This window comes from Sorex fumeus, unplaced genomic scaffold (genome assembly GCF_029834395.1).
Source record: "Sorex fumeus unplaced genomic scaffold, SorFum_2.1 ptg000018l, whole genome shotgun sequence".
Taxonomy (NCBI): domain Eukaryota; kingdom Metazoa; phylum Chordata; class Mammalia; order Eulipotyphla; family Soricidae; genus Sorex; species Sorex fumeus.
Window position 1 is genome coordinate 31527613 of NW_026606075.1, and position 25342 is coordinate 31552954.

At 43.9% G+C, this 25342-nt stretch overlaps 1 protein-coding gene across 1 annotated transcript in view; it reads right to left on the bottom strand.

The window, feature by feature from the left end:
* PIK3R1 (phosphoinositide-3-kinase regulatory subunit 1) overlaps nucleotides 1-25342 on the bottom strand; it is a 76269-nt gene that overhangs the window by 16307 nt on the left and 34620 nt on the right. Inside the window, exons 2-4 of the mRNA XM_056112492.1 lie at nucleotides 6113-6205; nucleotides 5619-5693; nucleotides 1084-1215 (exon numbers count right to left, since the gene is read on the bottom strand). Of these exons, the coding sequence (XP_055968467.1) occupies nucleotides 1084-1215; nucleotides 5619-5693; nucleotides 6113-6205 (300 nt within the window). The remainder of the gene's footprint in view (nucleotides 1-1083; nucleotides 1216-5618; nucleotides 5694-6112; nucleotides 6206-25342) is intronic.

Below are 25342 nucleotides of genomic sequence, written 5' to 3' on the forward strand. Positions count from 1 at the left end.
GAAAATAAAAAGATGAATGACTGTTTCTTAGGTATCAGTGAATCAACCCTAGAAATTGTATTTTAGCTCCAGAAAAAAAAAAAGTCATTTAAGACAAAAGCATCAGAGCAGCAGATCGTGCATTAGTTCTTCTCACTTAAAAAGGCACTATGAGAAAAGCAGAACTTCTCCAGTCAAATGGAAATGCAAGATACCCTCGGTGTAAGAGAAAAAAAGAAAACCACAGCAAGTTCAGCGTGTGCTGGCAGAAATCTGCCCTCTATTGAGCAGCGTGAGTCAAGCGTGATTGGCTAATTCACAGGAGCATCAGATAAATATCACAGGTTCAAACTTTGAAGGGTAGGAACCACAATTTCCTGTCCCCAAAGCACTTTAACTGAGCATTTGCTCTTTATGCTGAGAGCCCTCTTCCCTAAGCAGGCTTTATAATGGCCACTCCAGGAAGATGATAAGGACATCCCTAAGAACAAGCTGGAGACAAGATTGTCCCCTGGAGGGGTCTGACATAGTAGGGTGGGTAGGGTGCTTGCCTTGCATGCAGGTGATCTGGGTTTAGTATCACCCCCACTCTGTCCCAGCATCCCATATGGTCCTCGAGCCTTCCAGGAGTGCTCCCAGAGTACAGTGCCAGGAGTCAGCCCTGAGCACCTCCGGGGAGTGGCCCCAAACAAACAGGAATATCCCCAGGAATGGGTCCTACTTGGGTCCCCTAAACCTGATGACAGTACCTGGGACACAATGACCTTTACTGATGTCATCAGTTTGGTTCACACTGATAAAAGCTAAACATTGAGCTATTTCAACAAGTGGACATGAGGAAAAACATGACACTTAGAGGAGTTCTAGGCGGTGTGTCTATCTCCCAAGCCAATGAGAATCTGCAGCTTCTACTGGGCGCCCTGCTCAGGGAGGGAATTTGAGCTGGGAATGGGGGCGGGAGGTGGTGGTGTGGATAATCAGGGAATGGATGCTTACTAATAATATTCTTTAAAAAAATCTCTTTATGAAGTTTTGCTACAGTGTTTACACGCACAGCCACATCTTAGCATGCTGATTCAGTGAGCTTTAGAAGAGAAAACGAACCTTGGGCTAAAGAAACCAGTTCATTGTAAACGGCTCCCGGAATGACAGGGTTGGGCAAGTCCAGGAGATAGCGCTTGAAAGCATCTGCTAAGACTTGCACATCGATCATGTCCAGGTCCACGGAGCCGGCATCTAGGAGAGAAGCATAGGGGAAAAAAAGGGTCAAACCTGCTTGACATTTTCTATATGAAAGTATGGCGTAGATGTGACCCAAGCAAGGCAGAAACATGAGGAAAAACATGACACTTAGAGGAGTTCTAGGCGGTGTGTCTATCTCACAAGTGGTGGCTCTGATATTTACGGTGGAACATTTCTTTTTTTTTTTTTTTGAGGCTCTGTCACCCACAGCATAATTCCTCAGCATCAAGACCACTGCCTAGAAGGCCAGAAGTATGTGTCCCGTCTTTGGGGTAACAAAAATCCAGTACCCCCATGAAGTCCCCAACTCTTACCCTCACCCACACTCTCTATGCTGAAGCCCTAATGCCGGGAGCTTGGGAGTTGATGCTATCTGGTATTTGTGGAGAGGCAGTAAAGTGAAAGTGAGACCAAGAGGGGGGCTGCTCATCCAGTGTAACTTGGCCCCTATATGCAGGGGAGCTGTGACACTGGAGGCCTAAGTCCAGCAGCAGCTGGAGCACATGATGTGGGAGACCCTGGCTGAATCTTCAGGACATGGTTGCCAGTGCACCTATGGGAGTCTTCCCCCACGAGCACTCCGGGAGAAGGCCCTGAGGGAGTTGCCCCTGAGCACTGCTGGGACAGCCAAAAATCAAACAAAAAGCAACGAAGCAAAACTTTAATGGCTTAGACATTTTACGGAGAATCAATGTGAGCCCTGCTACCTCTTTAATGAGTGTGTGTAATCTAGAACTTTGCTCCATCTTTGCGTACAGGATGCGTATCAAACAGTAACACAATGACTTGTGCAAATGTCAACCCAAATTTGTGTGTGTCGCTATAGGCACACTGCAATGGGCCACTGACCACCTGCCAAGCTGCTGGTCCACAACATGCCAGAAAGGTTGTGTGTCATCTTTCTTCCCAGCAAATCCATATCCCCACGAAGTACCCTAAATATTGTGACGAGCTCCTGGCGATGCATTGAAATGAAGACACTGAACATTCCACACGTCCCACCTGGCGCATTCTGTGCATGAGTGAGCAGCAAAATACCCTACCCCCAACACACACACACACACACACACACACACACACACACACACTCTATGAGACATGAGAGTCTCGTACTACAGTTCTCGCCCACTCTTCCTGTATCCTGCAGAGCCTCACACATTGTTAAACCTTTGTGGAACAAACTAGAAACAATGCTCAGAGCAATGGCGAATGTACCAAAGCCCTTCTCAAATACCTGAGGCATATCCCAAAGATCTTGGAAAGCCTTTGAATGATATAACCTCACGCAAGGCTGTGCATTGGCTCAGCCGGTGTCCAAGCTCTCTCGGGCTGATCATAACTCAGTACCTGCTATTTATTTTTCAACTTCCAATGTAAATTTCAATGTTCCCTGAAGTTTCTGACTTTTGTGAGGTTTGCATTCAGATGACCCAAATATACTCTTCCAAGAGGTATACATATACACCTCTATGGCTTCTTTATTTAAAAGGTTATTCTTTTAAAAAAAAAAAAAAAGATAAACTGCATAGCTTTAGCAATCAGCTTGGTAAGAGTTACCTAGTCTTACCTAGTCTTGGTAAGAGTTACCTAGATCTGGGTTGAAGGAACTGGCATCCTACCTGCCTTCTGCCCCCCACACCCCAACTTTTAACTGAGTCTTTTCTGCTTATGACAGGTGACAAGGAACTCTCTGCCACCTTGGCCATCTTCCTCCTCCCACTAGAATGCAGTCCCCTTGCCACTGACCAAGATTCACAATTATCAGTGGTATTCTGAAGTATGCTGCCTCACTCCCAGTCCTCAGGAGACGCCTGTCTGCACCTGAAGCGGGGTGCACCTGACTGCCACAACTGGAGAAAATGCTCTTGGCAGTCAGTGGGCAGAGGCCAAGGATGTCACTGAACGCCTGACAAGGCACAGGGCAGCCCTCCTTGTATCCAGCAAGGACTGATCTAGACTAACATGTTAGCTGGGGTGAGGAAGAAAATTCAACTTAAAGGAAAATCAACACATACAAAAAGAAAAGGCAAGTCAAACAACTCAAAAAAGACTTGGACCTGTGAACAACTCATTAGAAAAATGAGAGAAAATGATCCTCACCACAACTCACCCCACCCCTAGCACCTGAAAATTCGACTGTGGCTTACAGTCCAACTGCCAGATCTGTAGGTTCTGAACCCAATGTAGGTGAATGTAGAACATGGGGGGAGAAATAAATCTCTGTGCAAGTGGCCCCATGAAGTCCAAATCCATTTGTTTAAGGATACATGGCCATTTCAGGCAATGTCATGGAAATATATAGTGAGACCAAAAGAAACTATAGGAAAGTTATAGGGAAAAGGCATTCCTTTTGAAGGTGGGAAGTAAGAACCTTGGGTTCATTCAGAACAATTTGCATACAAGTGGCAGCTCTGCTATTCAGTAGCTATAGATTATTTATTTCATGAGGCCAATGAGTGAATAAAATATAATTTAGTAGTTGTCAATAAAAGTAGACGTAAATCTATGTTCTTTTTAAACACAGATAATTCACAGGATTAGTTAAAAGCCATAATCTCTTCTTTTTTTAAAGTACAAGTGTCTTCTTTTTTTTTTTTAAAGTGCAAGTGTCTTATCTCTATGCTTCCTCCAGCATATTATATATTTTATAGTCTGAAAAATATTTAAGTTGAAAAAGTGCTGGAGATCCTATTCCTCTAGATATAGGTAATGCTGGCCCCATCCAAAGAACACAAGATGCAAATGAAACCTGTTTGTTTTGATCTCAAAAGGAGAAGGAGGCTGTCTGTCAAATACGACTGACTTGAATTTGAGTTATTTATTCCATCTCACAGGTGGTGTGAAGAGTTTTTTTGTTTTGTTAAGCTGAACTGCATCATTTTGTACTTGGTCACAATTTAAAAACTTCACCACAGCTATTTTATCCGTTCTGATGTCTAAACATTTCCTGTGACGTTCCACGTGTTCAATTTGACCTATATGCTGACCAAAACATGTACCTTTAATTCAAGTGGCTACCACAAAGTCAGTGGTTCCGTACCACCTGGGTAAAGCTGTTAGAAAGAAAGAAAACAGACTTAAAATTTCAGCCTGTTTCTAATGACCTGCCTGTGGGTAGGACCAAAGACATGCCCTATCTGTATGTAAGATGAATTTCCATGCACAGATGAAAAATGAAAGTCAAATGCATTTCATTTTAAGCTTCAAACACTTGAGTGGTGTGTTTTAAGTGAAACTATTCACTGACAACAATCTAATCATTTTTACCCCCAGAAATGTCTTCTCTAGAAATGTTCATAAGCTGTCTCATTTAGAAGTTGCCTCACACTTCAAATTTTTTATTTACTGAGTTTCAAATGGGCATGCTTTGCATAAGAACTGCTCCAAAATTCTCTCTTCTTCCAAGTTTCACTCTTGGTGGTTTTTAAACATTCTGATTCAGTGAAAATAATGTGAAAGGCAAAACTCATTTTTCTTAAAAAAAAAAAAAAAAACTGGGAGGGACTGAAGGGTCTTAAGAGATTCTATAAGCTGACAGAGAAGATGAGCAACTCCAAGGATGATGAGGACATTTATTCATATTTGGATCGCTTGGTGTTTTTTTGTTTGAGGATTTTTTTTTTGGAGGGGGGGGCTGGTCTGGCAAAGTAGGAAGAGGACAAATAAGACACCCCTTTAACTGAGTTAATTGATGTCATTTAAACAATGATGTGCTGGAGCTGGTCTATACTGGTGTTTACATGGGCCAATTTTGCTAAATTCTTCTCACTGATAACATGCTGGTAGCTTGAAAAAGACCATATTGGGCAGATTCACACAAGAGAAATGGGCAGAAGCTACAAGTCAGAGTGCATTCTTTTCCTTCCCCACTGGAAAACTATCTTTCCAGCACACGACGTAACTACATAATGACGGCACTTTAAGTGTGTGGATATATGGAAGAAGGAAAGCAGAGAAGGGGAAGGAAGGGAAAGGATCAGAAGAGACAGACTATGACATGACATAGGCTTATAAATGGTTTTTAAACTGATCCAGATGTACTCGGTGTGGTCAGCTGCGGGGTCATGGGAAGGTGGTCAACAGGCAGAGCCAGAAAGATTCCAGGAGGTTCTTTCTGTCCTCTGTAATTCATGCAGGATCCCTAGGGCCCTCGTGGTGAGCACAGCCAATGGGTTTGCAGACAAGCACTGCAGGCATATCCTGGTCAGGAGAGCAACCTCAAAGGTTTGCACAGGTTTACACTGTTTTACCACCATGATAGGGCAGAGGGAACACTGCATAATTTCTAGTTCCCTTCCAACTCAGAACCTTGCAGAGGTATGTTTTTGGGTGCTTTACCTGACTCAGGTAGGTAATGACCATCTTTCAATGTGCAACTCAAGCTCCATGACACTCACCACAGTCAAGAAGCTGTCGTAGCTCTGCTGGGTTGCTGGTGCTCTGGGTTCTGTAGAGAGTCGAAGATTCCAGACCTAGGACACAGAACAGACTCAATATGCAAACACACAGCTCTCCAGAGAACCCATGACTGTGCTGCCAGAAAGACATTTCAGCTTCCTCCCTGTATCTACTTCCATGTGTACCAAATATTCTTGGACATCAACTCCTACTATTAATCTTAGCAGGCATGTCAAATAATTTTGGCAAAATTATCTGCCCACTAAGCAAACTGATAGTATTAAAATGAGAGTGGATTGAATCATACCTATACAGGATCTTCATGCTGATTCTCCATGTCACAGAGCAAGACGGTCTCCCCAGGACAAGGCTCCAAGTGGCCTTTGAGCCGAGCCCGGGTAGCACAAGCCTTCCCCAGACACAGACAGAATTACAGCCCCCTATGCCATAAGTGTATAACAGCTGAACCAAGTGCCTCCACCAGTCACATTACCTTTCTTTTCAATGGCTTCCACTAGCTTGATGAGAAGGGGGGGCGCGATGTCTGGAGGGGCGAACTGCTCAGCCAGATCTGGAATCGACAAAGCTGTGAGGGAGAAAAAAAAAACATCTCACAAACTTGAGGGTGATCCAGTGCATTAGAGAAACATGAAGATCATTTCAGTACAAAGTACATGCTACAAAGAAATGAGAACATATTACAAGCTACTTAGAGACGATGGTCACAAATTTAGGCCTGAGTGAGAGTCCCCTTGCTTTGGGCACTGAACTTTTAGAAGCTCCTCTAACCCTCCTCTACAGCCTGAGTAAGACAGATGATGAAGTTGGTTCTGGGCTACGAAGCTGTGCCTCTTCTCGCAGAGATGGATGGGTTTGGAGGAGGCAGAGGGAACATACCAACTTCTCCCCTAGGACACTCTCCAAACACTAGACCATAACTCCAGAATTTCTGCTCCCAAAGGCCTCTTGCTCTTGGCTTCTGCTGGGGGCAGAGAGGAGGACTTTGAAATCCTGGGTCTGAGGAAGGAGCCGGGGCTTGGTTGCGGGCTTGAATATGCCGGAGATGCACACGGCACTGGCTGTAAAAGGCATGGCCAGGGATGGGTCAGCTCTTCCATATCACCAAACTTAAGGACAGAACTCTGAGGAGACTCCCTCCCCACGACTATATCCAAACCTGGCCTCCCAGCACTCTGACGGGCTAACTCTCCAGGAAGGAGGCTAGGATGGACTGCATTGAACAGCTTGTTATTATGACTTAAAATGGGCACAACATGGGGCTAGGAAGAAAGCCTGGTGTGTAAAGGGACTTGCCATGCCAGTGGCCAATCCAGGTCAGATCCCTGGCACCACACATGGCGTCCCCCCCACCCCCCAAAAAAAAAAACATTTTTATAAAAAATGGAGACAGGGTGCTTGGGCTCCCTTCTACACTTACGCCCCAAGCCACACAATGTCAGTAGACCTAACGGACACAGAATCCCACACACACAGTCACTTAATTCAAACATATGAAGGTTCTGCGTACCAATTCCAAAACCTTTACTTGCTTATCTATGCAGCGTGGTCAGCTAAGAGGTTAAGAAAGATGATGCTTGGAAACAAAGCACAAGGCTAAGGCTTTTGCCTTGCGTGCAGCTGGAAGCAAATCCCTACTTCTGCAAAGTGTGGCCCTAGCCCCACCCTCCACCCCAAATAAACATGAAACTTCCACAAACTTTCTCCATGTTCCGTTAACGTTTTACCGATTTAAATATTTCAGAAATCAAACTGATGCCACAAATAATAGCCTTCAAAATATTCAAAATATCTTGCTATTTTCCTTCTAAAATACATGAAACCATTTTGGGAAAATATTTTTCTCATAATACCAGAAGGGGGAGCTAAGAAGATTCGCCACAAATGTCTCAAACTGCAAGTATGTGAGTCCCTACAGAAACATAGCTATGTCTGGTCTGCTACATTAACTATCAATAAATAGCTTTCCAGACTCTGAAGGGCCATTGCTTATATAGAAGAGTTTATAATCTAAGGCTAAATATTAACAATCTAGTTAAGTGAGATTTTAGTAGCATGATTCTTTGCAAAGCTATGTATCAAGGAAATTTCCAATTAAACATATTCATGATACAAAAGTAAAAATACATTTTTTAGAATGAAGCCTGATTTATGTTATTTTGCAAGCCCTAAATTCTGTCATCTAAAATTGGTATATGCCCAGAAATAGATGTGATTATGCTCCTATCTCTATTAGCCATCGTAGCCATGCAGGCTCAAAGAACTAAGTCACAGAAGAAACCCCAGCAGCAATAGTGTCTAACAGAATTTTTCGTGACTACGGACAGTTCTAATAGCTGTGCTCACTAATCACCTAGTCAAGTACGGTTTCAGTGCATTTGAAACGTAGCTATTAAGACTGAGAAACTGAGTTTTCCATTTTTATTGATTAAAGTTGGAATAGCCATAAAGGTTAGTGACACAGTATTTGGTGGGCCAAGTTCTATAGGCTGAACAATTCAAAGGCAGATGGATGACCAAGCTGGCTCTCTGCTACAAAGAGCCCACTAGTATCTTTACCTATCCCTGAGGACAGAGCATTTTTGACTTGGGGTTATCAATCTCTGCACCTGGGGGATGCAAAGCTCGTCACTTCATCTCAGCAGCTCTTGGCACTCAGGAAACTTTTGGATTTCCTAAAGATAAGCCACTGATTTCTTTTTTTCTTTTTATTAGTGAAACACCATGCGGTACAGTTGTAGACTTGCAAATTTTTGTGCTTGGGTTTCAGTTATACAATAATCGAATACTCATTCCTCCACCAGGGCCCATTCTCTGATCCCAGTATCCCTCCCACCCCCCATCCCTCCATCCCACCCTGCCTCTGTGGCAGGGCATTCCCTCTTGTCTCTCTCTCCTTTTGGGTGCTGTGAAGCCACTGATTTCTGCAGACTGTGAAATTCATCAAACCAAGGGGGCCATTCACCTCCCCACTTTCCTGAGCCTGACACCTACAGAACTTGCTAGAATGAAGTTCTTGGGCACCACCCCAAGCTCCTAGAATAAGAATAACCTGGAATGGAGCTAATAACCTGTTTGGGGGTATGAGGTCAATATATTTAAGGATATACTATTATGATAATAAAACCATGTGGGAGTGTGGGGACCCCTTAAAAGTTCTGGCAATGACATCCTCCAAATCTCCGAAAGCTAAAATGGGAGTGTATGATCTGAAAACCACTTAAACCACTTAACTGTCTTGAAACTTTAATATAGTTTTTTTAAAGAAAACATTGTAAAAAAAATGTTTAAGTACTATAAAATGAAAGAGCATGGCATTCCATTTTCTCTAATAAAAAGTAGAAACGATTTCCCTCTGCCTTAGAAGAGTATCAGGTCACAAAAATATCCTCCTACATGAATGCTTTCTACTCTGAATAAAATGAATGATCACACAAACAGCACGAATAATAAAAGGAAAACGTAAAGACAGACTAATGGATGTAGAGTTGCCTGGGTGGCTAGCTTACTTAGCAGAGAGTGAGAAAGGACATAGAAAAATGTGATCAATCAAGATTCACTGCAATGTCTCACTAGTCCCCTCAAACTTGCAGGCCTTGTGTGTGTGTGTGTGTGTGTGTGTATGTGAAAGGTTAAAAAATGTTAGGATGAAACAGCAGGGCTAAACTCACTTGCCACTCACAAAGTCCAGATTCTCCTCCTCTCCCCCTCAAAAATGACACGGGCATTTTAAGTCTCAAAATCAAGACCTTTAAAGTTGGCAACTGAAAATGAAATTAGTTAACAAAGTTTTATCTGCTTCCAGAATCTTAGCAACACACTCATCCTGCAGGCAAATATGAAAGTTAAATTAAGTGATAATTAAAGCTTTCATCTAATTGTGATTGAAACATGCAACCAATGGTTATTTTATTACTGAATTGGCAAACATTCCATGTTAAGGGGGAAAAAAAGGTTCCTTTTTGCTTCTCTGTCTTCAGTTTGAAGATTTCCGTAATTCTTAATACTTCTTTAATAAAAAAATGTTGGTTTGACTTCAGTTTTTAGAGCTACAAAATATCATTTGTTTCACTCATACAAGTATGTTACATTAAGTTTTTTAAAAGCACTGTGACAGTATTAGGTATCTGCAAGGACACTAAAACTTTCACTAAGTCTTTGACACATAATAATAATTAAGGGGTCTGGGAACATAGTTTGGCTTGTCTGTGGCCCTGGATTTAATAAAAGAAAAGGAGAGAAGAGAGGTAGAGGGAGGCAGAAAAAGAAAGAAAAAATAGTTTAAGAAGAAAAACACTAAACAATTACTGTAGGAAGAACAGATAATTCCTTTTGAAATATACCTAGCGAATTTCTCACTGTTTAATGTTGGAAAACTGCTTTCTGATCCAAATGTATGAATCATCACAACTGATCAAAGTTTTGCAATGGGAGTTTTAAGAGGTAAACTATACAAGATTCAATGTTTTAAAAAATAACAATTCAAGGATTTCCTACTTCCTAGTACATTTCTTTGTGATTCAATCTATTTCCCCTTGAAGATATGTAAACATAGGGAATGTGGAAGCCCTACCCAAGAAACCTTTAAAGTTTATAACTTCTACTTGGAGCAACAGGATCAATTACCACTAAAAGCCTAAAAAAGCATTCTAAAGCAAAATAATTGTTTCAACAACCACTATATCAAGAACTCCCTTCATTTTACGAAATATACCAGGTCAAGACTTACTTTTCTATTAGATCCCTCTTTAAGAAGTGCAACAAGAAATGACAATGGCTAGGAATGAACAGACTTGGCAGGATATTTTTGAAAAAATCTATAAGACAGGACGGTACACAATTCTTTAAATATAATGACAGTGAAAGAAAAAGAAATACAAAATACACCGGCTCTATGTGGTGGCTACCAAGCACAGCACAAGCTCACAGAGCATGGTCCTTACAAGGCTCATATGAAAGTTGGCACTCAATTGCATCTTCGGAACACACTTCTACACTTGAGTCAGGACTGCCTTTTTTTCAGTTCTGCTGTAGTGGATGCTTAAGAGAGCCAAGTTTACTCTTTAGCATCTGGGTGAATTTGTAGATTTCCTCTTCCATGATCCAACAACAGTTAGTCACATAGTAGGATTGTTGTTCACTAGGAGGACTCAATATTGCTTAAAAAGAAACAATAGTGGAAGGGTCATATATAAGCTGTGCCACAAATCATGCAGTTTCAAGAGAAGGGAGCAATCTGTCTTCCATACCGACAAGAAAAAGGATGTCCAGGTTGCTGGAAGATTTTCAGATGAGACATCAGATCATTTTCCACCAGAGTTCAATTCCCACCAGTCAGCCAACCACAAGGAAGGAACAGGAGAACCCTCTCTCTAAACATACATCTTCCCCCAAGTCATTCACACAGGCAGGCCCTGAAAGTCCCTGGATAAAGAGGTGTGTGAGAGACGGTGGCATTCCTTGCATTAAAAGGCCAACACTGCTAACCAGAGCAAGATGAAACCAACACACAGCTGCAGCTTTTGGAGGCATTCTCCATTTGAAAAAAAAGATATTTTAGAGTTAGTGCTTGGCAGGAACAAATGGAAAGTTTCAGGCGAAATTCTGGGACTCTCGAGACTGCCCAAGCCAAGTATTTCATTTCAGATGGAAGCAGCTTGGAAGTGTATGAAAAACTACCTTTCAAAAAGCAACATAAATACACAGAAAAGACAGCATCCATGCAGTGTGGATCACTGTTCAATTAAGGTGTTTGTCCATTCACTGAGGCTGAATCAAAACTTCTGTCTGAAATAATTTCGCACACTATTTCAAAGGGGGGGGGGGGGGGGAAGGAACATACTGGTGGGCAAATTCCAAGCCTTTGCGTAAATAAATCTTGTAATCATGTTCCTACTTTATTCCTACGAAGAATCACTGCCTGGTTTAAATGTCTTAAACTGTACGGATAAAACCAGAACAAATGTGGGTTAAGATGCTGCACCTGGGGCCGGAGCGATAGCACAGCGGGTAGGGCGTTTGCCTTGCACGCGGCCGACCTGGGTTCAATCCCCGGCATCCCATTTGGTCCCCCAAGCACCGCCAGGAGTGATTCCTGAGTGCAGAGCCAGGAATGACCCCTGAGCATCGCTGGGTGTGACCCAAAATGCAAAAATAAATAAATAAATAAAAGATGCTGCACCTAAGGCTGGAGAGACAGTGCAGGAGGGGAGCTGCGAAGGAGGCGAGTTGCATGCAAGCCTTGCAGACAACTGGTGCCAGTCTGAATCCTCAGTACCGCATATAGTCCCCTGACCACTGCCAGGAGTTGCTCTTAAGCACAGAGACAGGACAGCCGAGTACTGCTGGGTGTGGTGGCCCCAAAACAAAACCAAAACGTACACTGCAGCTGAAAATCCCAAACCAAGCAAGAAAACCATGGATCCCTTCATTGTGGATTCACCTATTGAATCTGCAGTAGAAACATTTAAAAACTGGTTAAAAGCCAAAGAAGCCTGTTATAATCCAGGTTTTGCCATTCACTGAGTGTAATCTTGGTCTTAATTAACTTGAGCACTGGTTTATTTGTCTGCAAAAAATGGGAATAATTATGAGTGCAATAAAGGTTAAATGAATAAAACATGGTACTGTGGCCAGTATACAGAAAGTACATACAAGTGGGTAGCTATTGTTAATTTAGATTTATTCATGTAATTATTATTAATAGGTTTTTTAAAACACCCAACTGTAAATTTACAGGATACAAACTATATAATCAAGACAGAAAGAATTCTTAATGCTTTTTTAAAAGTGGAAAATTGAAAACACATGAGAAAACACTGCCTTTTTGCCTTTCATTTTTTATAAACATACACTGATTTTCCTTAAGAAGTCCCATATAAAATGTATTATTTTCAACATACTCCACTTTCCCTCTAAGATATAATACTAATGTATCTGAACTACTAATAGTTCAGTTTTCTGAATATAAATGAAAAACGGAACTGTATCAGCAAAACAAGGCCTTTTTTAGAGGAAGGAGGTAAAAAAAAATTAAAACAAAACCCGGGCAATTAAAAATGGAAGCAAAGGAGTACAAGCGAAAATGAAACTTCAGCCACAACTCCATTATTTTCAGAGATAAACAGTCTTGGGGAACTCAAAGAGTTTAAACACACGTTTGCCAGTCTTCAAAGGCTCAAACAGAGTTAGCGTTAGCTATCGTTAAATTTATCTTCTCCCACTTTCCTCTTTAGCATAATGGTTTAAAAGCAAGTAAAAGGAGATCTGCCCACTTTCTTTTCTTTCTAGACAGAAAACTACAATAGGGGAAACAACCAGTAAGCAGCACCTTTCTAAACACAAGTGAACATACCAACCATTACAGCTTTGCTTAGGGATGGCCCTTGGGTAGCGAAAGTCTCCAGTTACGAGAGAACTCTAATGCAAGAGAACAACTGGACAGTCAGCCTGAATGTGATTCAGATCACCTTGATTGAAGCTGAACTTAAAAGATTACAATTTACAGGGAGGTCAGAGACCTTGCTAACTGGGCTAAGGCCCAGGTTCAATCCCTGGCACCATTAGTTGAAGTGTTGAGCCAGTGGGAGTCCTGAAACACTGCAGGGTGTGACCCCTCAGCCCCCCAAAATAACAGAAACCCCCAAAACAAGATGACAATTCACAATCAAGAGCAGATTGAAATGAGGAAGAAAGGAGGCGCCTCCATCCACCACCCCCACCCCCACCCCTGCCACCCTACCAGGAAAATAATTTATCATTGAATCCACAGGATTTCAGAAGCTAATGATTTCTAAGGGATATTGGTCTTTTGGTCCATTGGTCTACTGGAAGGGTGTGACCACATGAAGTGAGATGAAGAGCATCAAAGGTGGCGAAGGACACCCAGACAATGAGTAGCCTAATCTTTGCTGAAAGACTGACTAGCACTGAACATTTTTGAAAAAAAGAATGCCACACCTCCACAGGGAAGCTTCACAGACACGCTTTTCATTTCTTCCTCATTAAGTTCAGAGGTCTAGGTCCTGATTAACCCTAACTTGAAGGCAAGGAAAGTGGAGGTGGAGAAGGGTGGAAGTCATTTGGTCAAAGTCACAAAGTCCTAGACTTGACTTGGCCCCATTTCTCTCCACCAGAGTCCAATTTTCCTGCCAAAATTCCCTAAGGGAAAGCGCATTCGGATATTAGGGGACACAGATACTTGATGTTGATCCCCCAAGCGAGCAGGTAAAATATTTTCTAATTCCCAGCACCACACACACACACACACACACACACACACACACACACACTTCCCCTAATAATTTTACTGTGTTCAAGACACCTGACTATTAGCAATTTCTGCATCCACTCCCCAATAAATAAGATTTTGCTTTTCTCCTTCATTATGCAACAGATAATGAACATCAAGTACAGAAAGCAATAGGAAATGCCTATTGTCCTGTCCTGTCCTCCCTGTTGTTCATCGATTTTCTGGAGCGGGCACCAGTAACATCTCCATTGTGAGACTGGTTGTTACTGTTTTTGGCATATCGAATACATCACCGGTAGCTTGCCAGGCTTTGCTGTGCGGGCGTGATACTCTCGGTAGCTTGCCAGGCTCTCCGAGAGGGGCAATGGAATCGAACCCAGGTTGGCCACAAGCAAGGCAAATGCCCTACCTGCTATGCTATCGCTCTGGCCCGGCCCAGGGAATGCCTATTATATAAAGAGATATGGGGGGGGGGGGGGGCGGCGGCGGGGGGGGGGGGGGGTTAGAGTCTCCATCACAGGGAACTGTGCAGGTATTCCTCATCCACCCACATCTGATCAGAAACCAGAAGCTCAATAGGTAAAATATCCCCTAGAAATGCTTTGAGACAACACAGCAAGGGCTGGAGAGAACAGAGAACATGCATTGCTTTGCACGCTCCAAACTGCAGTTTGATTCTTTGCACTGTACAAGGTCAAGTGAGCCCCGCCAGGCATGATCCCTGAACACAGAGCCAGGAGTGATCCCTAACACAGGAATAAGCCCTGAGTACAGCTGGGTGTGGCCCAATGCACCCTGCCCACTACAATTTAAAAAAAAAAAAATTAAAAGTAGGGTCTTCCTCTGGACATAGAGAAGCCAGTAAGAATGGAAACGGTCCCCAAGCAGAAAAGGGCCGAGGCAAGGAAACCAGATGGAAAGATACTACTGGGGCACAGACAGACATCAGATAGTGAAGTAGCATTTTGAGCCAAGTTGGAACCTTGCTCACAGGGAGCTAAGTGAAGAAAGAGCACAGAGAACATGGCCAAGGAGCCCAGTGGGGCCAGCAAGACGGAAAAGGCAGATTAAAGAAACCCTGGATGGAAGTCAGAGAAAAGAACCATCAAGTTCCATTGTAAACTCCTCAGTGGGAACTGAGTTTTCTCTCTTACCTTTTTTCATATGCACATGGAAAAGCTGTATAGTCTGGACATATGTCCTTATTCTAGATTCTTTAATTAACACTCTACTACGTTTGTTCCTGCATACTGAATCCATCAATCCACCTTTCTTTTTATGCATTTCCAAGAAAGTTGCAGGAACCGTGTCCCCATTCCCCAAGTTGTAGGCTGTGGTCTAAATTCGCAATGTGAGAAGATGCAGCAGTGGAACTTCTGGTAGGTGATCTCTTGGGACTGGAGCGATAGCATAGCAGGTAGAGTGTTTGCCTTGCATGCAACCAACCCGTGTTCGATTCCCAGCATCCCATATGGTCCCCCGAGCACCACCAGGAGTAATTCCTGAGTGCAGAGCCAGGAGTAACCCCTGTGCATCGCCGGTGTGACCCAAAAAGAAAGAATAAATAAGGATCTCCTCTGCCAGGCGAGAGCAGAGAATGTAGGCTAGGAAGGGGTCCTCAGAGAACCCAACCAGGCTAGCGCATGGAAAGCAGACCTGAAGCCACCTCAACTGCTGTTGTAAGCCATGTCTGCCGTTTAAAACACTCAAGTCTGTAGCATTCTGTCATGCAGCACAAGCAATCCAGTGCATGTCTCCACAGTCAAAATTAAAAAAAAAAAAAAAAACCTTCACATATGGAAACAAAGCAAGGCTTAAAGAACCAGGGAGAGGCCCTGAGCAACCTTCCTGTGGTTCAGATCATCCCACGGGCAACACTTGAGGCAGTGTTTTCCCAAAGTGAGTGTGTACATGTGTCCAAAGTGAGTGAGTGTGTAACCTGCATCAGGTGGGATGCAGGAGACCACAATTCCAACCTGCTCCCCCCAGGTGAGGCCTCTGCCATACCAGTCCCGGGACCACAGTGAATGGTCAAGCTTGAGGAATCACAGCTGGGAAGGCCATATCACCGTGAGAGAGCCTGAATGCCGAAGAACCTCCAACACTGAGAACCACTGCCTGGCTCCCCCCACCTCCTTGCTCCCCATGGGCCCCATAGCATGGGGGTGGATGACCATCGCCTCATGATGCAGATGGGTTGGAGGCCCAGTCACCAACTGCACTGGATTGTGCTCCTACTCGATAGTGGCTCACAGGAGTCTGGGTGGACGCTGAGGGGCCTATGCTTCAGATGGGAGGAAGAGATCTGCGGCTCACAACTTGCCTGAGGTCCCAGGGTAACTTCAGATCAGTGGTGGCTGCCACATTTCCTGATACTTAATCCAAAAGAAATCTCACACACTACCAAAGACCAGACAACTCTAATTTGGGAAGGGAAAGAAGTAGGAAAAGTTGGTGAACCTGATGAATTCCTCCTCTGAGTACTCCTCCTGCTGCTGCTGCTGTGGATAGTTCCCACCCATACCCCTGCATGACCACACTGCCACCACCACCAACACGCTACCACTAATCCCACTGTTGCTGCCACTACCACCACCAAGTCCCCGAGAGCCATCACTACACAACTGCTACCCTGTTCCGACTGGCAGCTCCCACATACCCAACTCTGCGCCGTGAAGTGCTTTGCATGCTTTTCCTCATTTCCTCTCCACGGCCACAGACTGTAACTGTCCCCGATTCGCACAGAAGACTGAGGCTAAGAAAAGCAAGGCCAGTCACCTAATGTCCTGCCGGCAGCCAGGGGGAAAGGAAGGATTCCAAGCACAGAGGACTGCCAAGCCCCTCCCGGCTCTCGCTGCCTCCTCCAGATGCCACACTGCAGCTCACCGGGCCCTGAGAGAGAAGTAGAAAACCTCTGCAGGACACGCTGGAAAAGCAGCTGGCAACGGGAGAGGGCCCAGTGACAGCCCTGGCTGACAAGAGGTGGGTTTGTTCAACTGCGTTTAGACTGGAGACCCAGTCGCTCGCCATCACCTCTGCTTTATCAGGTTTGGATTCTCGCCAGTCCACTGGGCCAGGCTAAACATTTTCGGGGCAGCATTTATTAAATATTTTCTCATACAGCTAAACTAAGCACATTCTTCCCCAAGGATGTAATGGTCTTATTCAGCTAAATATAGTTGGCTCTTACCACTTTCAGCAAGGTACAAATAGCCTCTTCTGGTTAATCACTCAACAGCGAAGGAATCCAGAAAATAATTTACAAATATGCATATATACCAAAAATGAATACGATTTCCTCTAAGTATATATTTCAGTTGATTTTTGCTTTGGGTTTTGGTTTTGTTTTAGGGTCAGTGAGTGGGGTGAGGTGCAGGAGCCCATGTTTCCAACCAGTACCAGCGGTGCTCGGGGTTTACTCCTGGCTCTGCATTCTGGGATACCACTGATGGGACTCAGGGGTCAGCCAGAAGCTGAGGATCAAACCTGGGTTGGTGGCATGCATGGCAAGCACCCTACTATTACTACAGCCCACTCCACTTAATTTTGAAGGATCCAAAAATGAAATGTTAATAAAAGAGCGTTCAAGGCAGCAATGTATTTTCACATCATCAAATGAGATTAAATCACAGCTCACAAGGTTCCATGATCATTACTGGAAAAAAAAATGAGGCTTTTTACCTCATCATGAAATACCAAGACAATCTGTTTATGACCTTATTTTTTCAAGAATAATTTTAAATGTACCAGTCAAGGCAGAAGTTGGATCAGATCATCAAATTCTCAGAAATTCTCAGGGTAATGAGCAGTACTAGAGCCTTATGGATGCAAATTAAAATTTGTGCCTACCTGTTTAGTTGACTTTGTTTGGACCGTGAGCCACAGAGAGGCCTTCATGGTTAAACAGAAGCAACATGTATTGATGAGAGAAAAATACCTGACCAAGTTTCTCAAAATAGTCTCAGAAAAAAGGCTAAAAATATGCAGATGGCATTTCAATATATTTCATGTAATATAAATGGTAGTTGAGGCAAGGCTGTGTTTCTATAAAAGTTTCAGAATCAGTGGAGGCAAAGTAGCCATGTCAAATGAACCACAGAGAACAGTTGAGTGGAATTTAAAAAAAAATCAAGTTTGATCCCAATTCAAAATGAATCCATCCAGAATTTCAACCAATATTTCAGATTCTTGATAAGAAAACCTGCTGGTTGCTCATGGCTGGACTCCACAGGCTCAGGACAAGCCTCATCCAGGAATGAATCTGTTGAGAAATTCAGGTATACAGGTTTTGTGACCAAAATCTCCAGATTCTCATGGAGTCAGGGATGAGCAACCTCTCCGAATTCCCCTATTATTCCAAGAGCCTAACGGGCCCATGAACTACGTCTGGTGCCATAGAAGCTCATTAACCAGCCATGATACAGAGACTCATAAATAAGAGATCAACAAGCTACAGAGATGCTTCTGGACCCCAAAGTCACCACCCAGTTAAAATTTAACCCCAGCTGCATACCCTATTTAAAATTTTAGAATTCCTGGAGTGACATCTCATACTCTGCACCACTGATGCCAGGAGTAGCACATCACATTGGATGGGATGCAAAGTACAAGGCAACCAATCCTGATTAAGAATATATAGCTCAACCTGTGACAACAGGTTAGTAAACTTTTTTTTTTAATTTTTATGAGTGAAACACCATGAGGTACAGTTGTAGATTTACAAATTTTTGTGCTTGGGTTTCAATTATACAATGATCAAATACCCATCCCTCCACCAGTGCCCATTTTCCACCACCATGGATAATATCCCTCCCACCCCCATCCCCCCATCCCACACTGCCTCTGTGGCAGGGCATTCCCTTTTGTTCTCTCTCTCCTTTTGGGTGTTGTGGTCAGGTTAGTAAACTCTTAAACAAGGGCTTAATAGCTCCAGGGTGAGATACAACAGTCTTCTAAGGTGATCTTTTTCGATGATTTTTTAGCAAATTCTTCATAACAAGCAATACAAAGTAAATTATTTAGGGTCTGCTATTGGGGCAGGCTTGGGTGGTGGTTGGGAAAATTTGAAATAATGGTAGTAGAAAGGTGTAATGGTGGTGAGATTGGTATTGGAATATTGAATGTAAACAACTCTAAACAACTTTATAAAAATGAATAAATTTTTTATAAACTTTAATTTAAAAATAAATAAAATTAAAAGCCCAGGAAAGAGAAAGAAAAAGAAAGACACGAAGAAGAGTGAGAGAGAAAGGAAGGAAGGAAGGAAGGAAGGAAGGAAGGAAGGAAGGAAGGAAGGAAGGATGGGAGGGAGGGAGGGAGGGAGGGAGGGCGGGCAAGTCAGCCAGCCAGCCAGCCAAGCTGGCAATAAGGTGTAGAGGACAGACTGCTAAGCCTTCCAGCTGATGATGGTAATACACAGGAAAATGTTGGCTTCTTGGCCTGGAAATACCTGTGATGTTGCTAATGAAACAGTACCCAGTGCCTCAGGATGATGCAGGCCCAGTGGTGAAGGCAATCAGGGCTCTCGATGGGGTATTCCTTTCTGCATTCTCATCCCCCAGTGCCTTTCCTAACAAACCATAACCACCTCTGCTCCACTTCTCCGTTGCGCCACTTCTGTCTTCAGTTGAAGGGGAAGTGATAGGGCCTGAACCAGGCGAGGGAGTTTTGTACAGTTTGTTCTATCAGATTAGGCCTCGGTAACTTTATGAATTATGAGCTGTCAACTGCTTTTTCATCTGCTATAGAATTTGCTTCTTAGAAATTGTGCCTATAAATAAAACAACAGATGTGGGGTGGTTCCTCCACCCCCACCCTGTCCAGCTTCAATAGGAGCTTGGGTAATTTTTTTTAAGGGAATAGAAATTAAATGAATTAATCCCAAAGGTTGTATTAAGTATCGCCCTATTCATTACTTTTTTCTTTTTTTGCCTGAGCTTTTTGAAAACAGATTCAGATTAGTCCATAAGAAACATTCTGGGGCTATTTCATGTAACCTATTGGGGTAAGTAGAAAAGAGATTCATAACACAATTGCATCCTGTATGTGACTTCTGTTTTAAAAAGGAAAGAGGGCATGATGCTAGTGGCAGAGGACATACCTTGCTTGCAAAGGGCTCTAAGTTCGACCCCCAGCCTATGTACCCCCTCTGTTCTGGCATCTCAAGGTGTGGCCTTGTAACCACCCAGAATAAAATCACCAAACCGGATGCATATACCTGCACCACGCTGAATTTCACAGGAAGAATTTTCTATAAACAATTAAAAAGTACTATTAAATGACATACTTATGCATAACTGTAAGGAGATTATATTTTAAGAAAATACTGAAAAACCAATGTGCAGCAGAAGAAAAGAAATGACCAGTGAAGAAAGTGAAGAAACAAGTTCTAAGTCATCCTTCTATTCACAACAGGTGAGGGAACTCTAGGGAAAACATTTAAAATTGCTGTGCCTCCAATTTCCACATTGGCAGAGTAGTTAAGTTTTACTTAAGAAGCTCTGGAATAATGTCCAGTTTTGAAAACTCCATGATTTGGAGATAAAAGTCAGGAGATCACATGGCCAATATAAAATTACTAAAGCAGGCTGGAGAGACAGCAGGGCTTTTAAGGCGCATGCTGTGCACATGGCCAGCCCTGGCTCAATCTCAGGCCACCTCAAACTGGACCGCTAGCCTGCTTCACCGAGAACTGCCAAGAAATTTAGCATCCCCTTAGCAACATCTGAGAGAGATACCAACATACACACAACCACAAATAAAACCACCAAATCACATTTCATCACGAGCTACTCTAAAGACCAACTGGGGCTCACGATAGTGCAGATAGTGCAGCTGGTAGGGCACTTGCGTTGCAAGCTGCAGAGCTGGGTTTGATCCTGCCCCACATATGATCCTGAGCCAGCCAGGAGTGATTCCTGAATGCAGACTCAGGAGTGACCCCGAGTGAAAGAATACTTCAAATACAGTGTGCGTGTGCGTGTGTGTGTGTGTGTGGGGGGGGGGGGGGGGGGAGTTTAATGGAGATGAATTAACTAAATTTAAATAAATGAAAAAACTGCAACCCTTCACTTTCAGTGGACTTCTTGCTTCAAAGTATAACTTCCGGTGGGGAAAAGTTTTCTTAAAGTAGTGTTTTCAAGTGAGACAGAAAACTCTCGCTTCTCCAAGAAGAGTCAATTCAATAGGACTAAACATTTCCCCCATTCCTGTGACTCTAACAGAGACAGCTCTGTGTTCTTACATCCATCCCTGAGTAATGGCTGTGATAAGCACAAGACTACGTACGTCTGAGACTCAGTTTCTGTGTGTCATCATTTGGGAAGGGGCTGGTCCATGGATATTGGGAGTAGCAGGGCTGTGGGCCAAGCGGGCCAGGCAGGACAGTGCTTGCTCGTGGACTGGCCTGGCTGCTGACCTGTTCCTCTGGTCAGAGCTCTCCAACCTGTGGACTGACACTTGTTTCCACACTGGCCTACAGACTGCAGTTACAAACACCACAGTGGACCATTGGTTTCCAAGCTCTCTACACCAGGGAGCTGGCATTTTACGATCACTGACTTATCTGATTTCCTCTGGCCACCGCAGTCCCTGCGGTGTGAGTACATCAGTGTCCCAGTGCATGAGGAAAGAGACTCAGACAGACACATCACATGATGAGTGCTCAGGAAAACAGCTGTCACCTCCCCAAATCTACCTGAACCATCTCCCACGTTTATTTTCTCCCACCTTCTGAGTTTCTCATGGAAGTGGCTTGTGCATGCAATTTCCTTTCAACAATTTCTGGCTTCTGGTCTATGCACACAGGGTCCTGAAAGACAGGAGGGAAAACCCCAGCACAATTGGCTCAGGCTTCTGCTGATAAGAAAACGTTAGAGGGGTGAGTTAGAGGCCATGACAGAGGAAATGGCTCTGTTCCCCAACCCCTAGATGATTGTCCATTTATCCATTAAAGGAACTCAGCGTTCAGTCATTTGGAAAACAGCATTTTCAAAAATCTGGTCACAGGAAAAAGCCTAAATCACACATGATGGAAATTACGTGCTAAGGACAAACTACCTTCAATATCTGAGGCTCTCATTACCAAGATGCTAACAATAATGACTAAAATCTATGGGGCATTGATAGTGTGTCGGTACCATGCAGACGTGTGTTACTACATGATCCTATAATCAAAACACCACCACCCACCCCCGTGATCCCCATTTTGCAGAAAACAGGTTCAGAAAGGGTAAGCAATTTGTCCAGCCACACACAACTATACTAGTCAGATCCAGGGTTTAACTGGACAGGATTGAGTGTCATCTTACTGACTCCCTTCAGGGTACATGGATCCTGAAAGATCACAACTTTTCTGGGAGCTGCCCAGTGCATTACTCTGGTGACTGGTACTGCCAAGAGTCAGAAAACAAAGTGTCCTCTGGCTAAGTGATACACCTGAAAAGCAAACCACTCAAGAACAGTCACTCCGCAGGGCTTGGGAGGTAACTCAAGTGGTAGCCTGTGATGCCCTGAGTCAGATCCTGGCACCACATGGACCCTTGATTGGTCGCTGCCAGGTGTGGTCCTGGTGCCCTCTCGTGCCCCCCGTTTCAGGGTCATGAAGTGCAAAATAAGGAATAGCCACTGCCCAAATGGCCTGTTTCCCTCCCTACTATCTGTTTCCAATTCCCTGTGAAGCTGGATGCTGTGGAGTGGAACCTCCTAGTCCTGGGTACACCAACCCTTTCTTCCCTTGAGAATAGCAGCAGGCTTCATCTGTACCCCCCTCCTACCCGCTAACCACTGATGATTCCTTTCTGAAGGCAAAACACAAAATGTCCATGCAAAGAAATCCAATGTAAGAGAGAAAATAGTCGCCGAGTGGCACTGATGCCAGAAATCCAGCGGTAAAAAGGCTTTCAGTGTGTTTCGTGTTAGTAATGGTGGAATTCAAATAAAAGGAAGCCCCAGATGCCATTCAAAAGCTTCTCAGAGTCACACAGTATGAGTATAAAGAAACAGATGAGAATGGAACAGATGAGAATGGAATGTTTTATTTAATTCCATTTAATAATTAAGTAGGATGCTCAGACATCTTATTATCTCATTCCTACTTTGGACAAACTGGCAGGCTACCGAATGTAACCTGCCCACACGGCAGAGTCTGGCAAACTCCCCGTGGCGTACCCAATATGCCAAATACCAGTAACAATTATGGGTCTCATTCTCCTAACTCTGAAAGAGCCTTGAATATGGCACTTTTTTCAAAAATATCTCAGGGCTAGGACGAAGGAGACGTTACTGGGGCCTGCTCGAGGACATCGACTAATAACAGGATGGTCGTGATCGTCTTGATCGTGAATAATTAAGTAATGACATACTGGTTGTAAGATATGACCACGTCAACATACAACCAGTATGAAAATAACTGACGAGTTAGCTTTCACTCTTCATTTCTGCTTTTGACTTCTAGAGCATGCCACCATCAGGCCCTGCCGGGACTTTCGGCAGGCGGACCCTTCGGGGTTGCAGAGAAAGAGAAGAGAATGAACCTTCATTATTCTCAGTGCCTAGCCGCTTTCCCAGAACCTGCCTTCTTAAAACACTGGTTGGAGATTGTAAGAGGCAGCTGCAAAACAACAACAAAAAAAACCCCAACCAAACAAAGAAACATCTCCAAAACCTCTTTTAGGGCTGGTGAGACAGTCCAGGTGGCAAGGTACTTGCCTTGCACATACCTGACCAGGGTTTGCTCTCCAGTCCCACACAGGGGGTCCTCTGAGCCCTGTCAAGAGTGATCCCTGAGTGCAGGCCAGGATTAAACCCTGAGAACTGCCGGGGGTGGCCCCAAACAAAAGACAGAACAAAAACACCTGGTTTTAAGATCAACATATGACGTATCCATCTGTGCTTGATCTATATACCTATTTTTATACACTCAAAAATTGTGTAAAAAATTTCGGGGGTTGGAAATGGAAAAGGTGGAAGAAGTCCTATTCTAGAGACTGTGCTAGCTTTGAAAAACTTAAAAGGAAAAAATTACAGGAGGGATCTACATTGCTTGTATCTCCAAAAGGCAAAATCAGAAAATCAGAGCTATGTTTCCTTTGATCCTGGGAATGTGATGCGCAGGAAGAGCTCGGCGCAGTGTGCCGGGACAGAAGCCAGACATCAGGAACCGTGGGTGACTGGGAAGCAGGACCCTGGTGTCCATGACGACTCAGCCCGGGGGTCAGGATATTCCAAGTCTGTCTGATTCTTCAGTCATGTCACGATTAGTCAAACAGCTGCAACAAGGGCTCACCATCTGCTCCTGGTGACCCTGAAAATGATCATTCTCTGTGTCGAGGCCTCCCTGGAATGGCCCTGTACAATGCCAGAGCTTTAGCCCCTGTTTTCTCCCTCCTGTTGCACATGAAGATTTGTTTGGCTGTGGATCACATGTGGGTGTACTCAGGCGCTGCTCCCAGGGATGCCAAGAATTGAACCTGGACCTCCTGCGTGCAAGGCAAGCACTGGCCATTGAGCTATTTCTTGCAGCCCAGTTTTTAAATGAGTATTGGTTGAGCTTCTCTAAACTGAATTTTTCCCCCCGATCTCAGTTACATAACTTAAAATACAAGATAAGGACTGGATTATAGTTTCTAAGGTCCTTTCAAGCACTCTGTGAATAATGCAAATTGAACATGCCATACTGAGCAATTATGTCGTATATTTTTGCTACCAAAATTGACTATAAACCCAGAAATAATGTATCACCAAGATTCTAACATCCATAACGTCCCAGTCTCTTATCGCCCTGAAGAAAATGTGTTAATTCAGAGAATACCAATGGACAACAAAAAGATGTCTTGGAACTAGGAAGAGCAAAGCTAACAATGGCCCCCAAACTCATGTAATCTGTACACAGTGAATGCTTAAAAATGTGAATCTGTTTGCACTGCAAAAATGGCCAACCAAAGTATCAGCAGAATATCCCCCCACAACAATGCAGTTCACTCCCTCACCCCACCTTGACTGTCCTGCCTCAATGACTCCTTTTGGGGGTCTTCCTTAACTGTGGACAAAGCAGTACGCTATTCCTGACAGCACACAGGGCCACTGGGGGGGAGGGGAGAGAGAAGGGGACTCACAAAGCACAGCTGCCTCTGGGGCGTGGCCAGGCTGGGAGGATGCTCTCTGGGCTAGACAAGCACGAACGCACCACTGCCTGCCACGTGCTGCCAGGGGAAGCCCCGACTGTCATGGGGCCAGGCCCAAACAAAAGCGAAAAACATGAAACTTCTCTTGAACATCTGGGTTTTCTTTTTCCTCCTTAGCCTTCCGTCTTCTTCCTTTTCCCTCCCCTCCTCCTTTCTCTCCCTCCTATTCTGAGTCACACCCAGGGGTGCTCAGGGGATCATACACGGGTCCAGGGATTAATTACATCACGGTTGACCACGTGCAAGCCAAGTGCCTCACGGGATACGCTAC